We start from the raw sequence: 5,199 nt of genomic DNA on the forward strand, positions 1-5,199 counted from the left end.
AACTCAGATGAAATGCAAATAAAATATTAAACTTGTAGAATCAGATTGTAACTATGTTTGCAAAACTCTTACACAATGAAGATCACACTTTGCATTTTTACAAAGTAGATTTGTCAGTTAGTTCAAATCTTCAATGTAAAATGTAAACATCTTAAAATATATTTTATCAGTACTAAAACCCATCCATCCATCTATTCAATGTCTAAAGCCATTCATTCTCGCAGGATTGTTTGGAGGGACTGGTGCTTTGATACAGGTGGGGTATACCCTAAAAAGGTTGGATTTATTGAAGACAAACTGAATTTGTCTTCAATAAAGGCCAGATTTTCCCACCTGAATTGTGGATGTCTGTAGCTCCTCTAGGGATATTTTGGGCCTCTTGACTGGTTTTCTGATTAAAGTCCTTGCCTGGCCTGTCAATTTATGCCTTGGTGGGTTTGCAGTTGTGCAATTCTATGTCCATTTTGTGGTTGGATTGAACAATGTTCTTTGAGATTTTCATAGCTTAGGATAATGTTTAAATAGTTCAACATTTTAAAAATTCCTTTATTTTTTTATGAAAAAAAAAATGTTCCACCCAACTCCTCCACATTTCGTCAGTTGAAGATAGTCCAATTATAAAGCAGCTCAAATAAAGGACAGTCATCTTAACACATAGTCAAAGATCACTGGGTGAGCATGTGGTTTCTGATGAATAATGACCTGAGATATAATACATGTTTAAAAACCAATGAAAACATTCTTGCACCCAAATACAAGCACTTGAGGAATGGAGGTTGGACTGCAATTGGGAGTGAGTTTTTTTGAGCTGATCACAATTGTTGTGTTGGGTGGGACTCTTAATGGTCTAAAAGACAAAGATCGGCTTATAGATCATCAGACGGGTGCTGGTTTCAGTGCTGAGGCTTCATTGGTGAAATGTACCCTACAGGGTACACCTCGCCAACCTGCATTCTCCACAGATGGGGACTTTGTTATTGGAGGAGCTTTCTTTCTTCACTACCAAGTGGACACAGTGATTAATAACTACACAACCAAGCCTGAACTTCCGAAATGCAAAGGGAGGTTAGTAATACAGAGCAGTGTTGCAGAAAAATGTCAGGTGTAGATCTGCTAAAATCCTTTCAAAATGTATGGTATAAAATTGCATGCACTGGGTAGATTTTGTTATTAATTTATGGATGATATGGTGATTATGAATTTATCTTTGGAGTTTACATTTAAATTAAACATATTTCTGAATTTTAATTTACATGAATTTTAAACAAATGTCTTGTTTTAGGACATTGAGAGTACCACTTGTTTACTGTACAACTGCACAGTGTCGTATTTAATTGATCATTGCTATATTTAACATGGTGTCTGTTCATTTCTAAGAATGATCATTTGTTTTGCTGGTAAATGTTAACACTCACCTAACTGATTTTGTGCAGCTTTAATGCTCGGGAGCTGCGCTTCTCTCGCACAATGATCTTTGCAATCGAGGAGATAAACAACAGCACAAAGCTGCTGCCGGGGGTCAGACTCGGATATCAAATATTTGACACGTGTGCCTCTGTGCTTGTAGCCACGCAGGTGGCATCTCAACTTTCAAATGGCCAGGACCCTGTGTTTTACAAAGTAAATAACTGTTCAAAATCTGGAGAGGTAATGGCTGCTGTTGGAGACTCTGGATCCACCCCATCCATCAGCATCTTGCGCATGATTGGGTCCTTTAAAATCCCTCTAGTAAGTTGTGTATATTAATTGCAGCCTGAAAATAGAAAGATATATACATGGATAAACTAAGGCACATTTTCTTTTTTTTTTACTTTATTTTCTTGCTGTAGGTAAGCCACTTTGCCACCTGTGCCTGCCTGTCTGATAAAAAGCAGTTCCCCACTTTTTTCAGAACAATTCCCAGTGATCATTATCAAGCTGATGCGATGGCCAAGCTGGTGAAACATTTTGGTTGGACTTGGATAGGAGCTGTCCACTCAGATTCAGACTATGGAAATAATGGCATAGCCTCTTTTCTTGAGACAGCTCTCAGAGAGGGGATCTGTGTGGAGTACATTGAATCCTTCTATCGGACTGACCCAAGGAACAAAATCAGAATAGTAGCTGATGCTATCCGCAGGTTTCTGTATCTTTAGATGTGCTTCTGTGACCCAAAATTGATGCTGACTAAATGTCATGTTTTTTTTCTTTAACACAACCCTACCTTTCCAGATCAACAGCCATTGTTGTTGTGGCATTTACAGCCGCAGGTGACATGAAGGTCCTCTTGGAGGAGCTTAAGCGACAGCCTCCTCCACCCCGTCAATGGATTGGAAGTGAAGGCTGGATAACTGACCCACTCTTGATGGGCTTCAGTTTCTGTGCAGGGGCAATTGGAGTGGCCATTCAGCAATCTGTTATTCCAGGCTTAAGGAACTTCCTTCTGGATGTCTCTCCATCTGAAGTGGCTGCCTCTCCAGTGCTGACAGAGTTCTGGGAGTACACATTCAACTGCAGCTTAACAAAAAGTGAGAACTTTTCTTTTATTCAGTTTTATTTTTATTTTTAGAATCTTGAAATTTTCTTAAAGTATCTTCCAAAAGATGTTTACTGACTCAATTTAGCCCAATTATTTATTAATAATCCTCATTTATACTTAAACCACTCTTCTGAAACAATATTAAATTTTTATCATACCTATTTTGTTTGATGTTATACTAAAGTATAACCCTAAAACAAGTACACTTATTTAAATTAAAAAATAAAACACTGGTATTTTTTTTTCCTTTTGCAGTTAAATTTGTAGGATTTTGCAAGGTGTCACTCATCTGTGTAATATTTTTGTAAACTAGGATTAAAAAAAAGACTTAATTTCAAATGCATCAGACAGAACACAGGGCCATGGACAAAATACATGTTGTTTCCAAAAACTATTATTTCTTTCAAAATAATACATTTTCAGTTATTGATTGTTAATAAAATGACAAATAAGGAGCCGTGGAGTAATAAGACACAAAAAATATAATATTTTTATGTGAACCTACAATTGTTGTTTTGTGTATTTGCCTTTTTATTTGCTTGTATTTAGTCATTAGACTTGTTAAATAGTAAATCCAAGACTCTAATATGCATATTAAGTCTAGTTTTCTGCTTTAAAAAAATCTCACTCTGTTATTTACATCTTTGCCTTTAGCTGCTGATCTAAACAAGAGAGGGTGTGATGGAACTGAAGACATTAAAGCTTTTAAAAGCCCATACACTGAAACATCTCAGTTAAGAATCACTAACATGGTTTACAAGGCAGTGTATGCAATAGCACATGCCATTCACAATGCAGTGTGTCAGGAAACAAACACAACCAGTCAGTGTGACAAACATATGAATTTGGAGCCCAAGCAGGTCAGTTTAAATGAAGAGCAAATCTGTCTGTTTGTAGCTATTAATGCCTTTCTCTCTTGGTTTACCTCACAGATTTTTACTGAACTAAAAAAAGTAAACTTTTCCCAAAATGGTTACAATGTATCATTTGATGCCAATGGGGATCCTGTGGCATTTTATGAGCTGGTAAACTGGCAGAAAAGTGAAACTGGAGTTACTGAACTGGTAACAGTGGGGTACTATGATGCATCACTGCGGAAGGGCCAGGAGTTTCATGTCAATAATAACTTAACCTGGATGGAAGGTGGCAAACAAGTAATGACCCAAATGACAACAGTTGTTAAGTATTGTGAAGTATAAAAACAATAGAAAATCATTAAATCATGGGCTGAATTTTGTTTTGCTTCTTTGTCACTGTGACAGGTGCCAATGTCCATTTGCTCTAAAAGCTGTCCTCCAGGAACTCGTAAAGTGTTGCAGAAAGGAAAACCCATCTGCTGCTATGATTGTATACCATGTCCTGAAGGAGAGATCAGTAATATGACAGGTAGAACCGTTAGGTTTGTGCACATTTACAATCTGAAATAGTCAAGTGTTAATTAATGTTTTCGTAAAATTTTTAGATTCCCCTGATTGCTTCCCATGCCACAGAGAGTTTTGGCCTAATGCAGAAAACAGTGCTTGTTTCCCCAAACCTGTAGAGTTTCTATCCTATGAACACATCCTCGCAACCATCCTGGCTGCTTTTTCAGTTAGTGGAGCCTGTCTGGCCATCATTACAGCAGTGGTTTTCTTTCGTCACAGAACAACCCCGATTGTCAGAGCCAACAACTCTGAGTTGAGCTTCCTGTTGCTGTTCTCTCTGACTCTGTGTTTCTTATGTTCTTTAACATTTATCGGAGCACCCTCTGAATGGTCCTGCATGCTACGACACACTGCGTTTGGCATCACCTTTGTTCTGTGTATCTCCTGTGTTTTAGGGAAAACTATAGTGGTTTTAATGGCCTTTAAAGCTACACTTCCAGGTAGTAATGCCATGAAATGGTTTGGTCCTCCTCAGCAAAGGATGACTGTAATATTTTTTACTGTTATTCAAGTTATAATATGTTCTGTCTGGTTGGTTGTGCGTCCTCCATTCCCAAGGATAAATCTAACCACCTACAAGGAGAAGATCATCCTGGAATGTGCTTTAGGCTCTGCTGTTGGCTTCTGGGCTGTCCTCGGATACATCGGCCTGTTGGCAGTTTTTTGCTTTGTGTTAGCCGTTCTAGCTCGAAAATTACCTGATAATTTTAATGAAGCCAAGATGATAACCTTCAGCATGTTGATATTTTGTACAGTCTGGATTACCTTCATCCCAGCATATATCAGCTCTCCTGGAAAATTCACTGTGGCTGTGGAGATATTTGCCATTCTAGCCTCCAGTTTTGGACTGATGTTGTGTATATTTGCTCCAAAGTTTGTCATTATTTTGTTTCAGCCAGAGAAGAACACCAAGAAATATTTGATGAACAAAACCTAACAGGAAAATCATCCGAAAAGTGGCAGAAAAATTACAGAATAAATAACTTTTGAATCCAAGAGCTAAACAATCAAAACAGCTCACATAGTATATAGTTTAGAAAAATCTGTTACTTTGAAATAAAAATAAAACATTTGGAGCAGTAACTTATCTGTGTAATTCTTCAACCTTTTTCTAATTCCATTGCATCTTTATGTTTTGTTGTGTTTCAAAAAAGAATGTTCATCTGAAAATTTGTGCAGAAGCATTTCGTGTCAAAGTATTGGTTTGTTTCCATATTTATTTATATTTCTACATCTATTGTGGTTCTTAAGCGATTA

The 5,199-nt window shown here is 37.3% G+C and overlaps 1 protein-coding gene across 1 annotated transcript; it reads left to right on the forward strand.

The window, feature by feature from the left end:
- Nucleotides 1–919: 919 nt before the first annotated feature.
- On the forward strand, nucleotides 920–4,879 carry LOC124884394 (extracellular calcium-sensing receptor-like). Its single transcript, XM_047392303.1, has 8 exons — nucleotides 920–1,065; nucleotides 1,434–1,728; nucleotides 1,830–2,119; nucleotides 2,212–2,507; nucleotides 3,173–3,378; nucleotides 3,451–3,672; nucleotides 3,781–3,904; nucleotides 3,981–4,879. The coding sequence occupies exons 2-8, from the start codon at nucleotides 1,468–1,470 to the stop codon at nucleotides 4,877–4,879; spliced, it is 2,298 nt and encodes a 765-aa protein (XP_047248259.1). The 5' UTR covers nucleotides 920–1,065; nucleotides 1,434–1,467.
- Nucleotides 4,880–5,199: the final 320 nt, after the last annotated feature.

This window comes from Girardinichthys multiradiatus, chromosome 18 (genome assembly GCF_021462225.1).
Source record: "Girardinichthys multiradiatus isolate DD_20200921_A chromosome 18, DD_fGirMul_XY1, whole genome shotgun sequence".
NCBI classification, from domain to species: domain Eukaryota; kingdom Metazoa; phylum Chordata; class Actinopteri; order Cyprinodontiformes; family Goodeidae; genus Girardinichthys; species Girardinichthys multiradiatus.

Bases quoted from the DNA above. Each gene is read 5' to 3' on its own strand.
- LOC124884394 (XM_047392303.1), top strand. From the start codon at position 1,468: ATGATCTTTGCAATCGAGGAGATAAACAACAGCACAAAGCTGCTGCCG. The intron at 1,729-1,829 runs GTAAGTTGTGTA...TTCTTGCTGTAG, and splicing joins GGTCCTTTAAAATCCCTCTA to GTAAGCCACTTTGCCACCTG. The intron at 3,905-3,980 runs GTAGAACCGTTA...TAAAATTTTTAG, and splicing joins AGAGATCAGTAATATGACAG to ATTCCCCTGATTGCTTCCCA.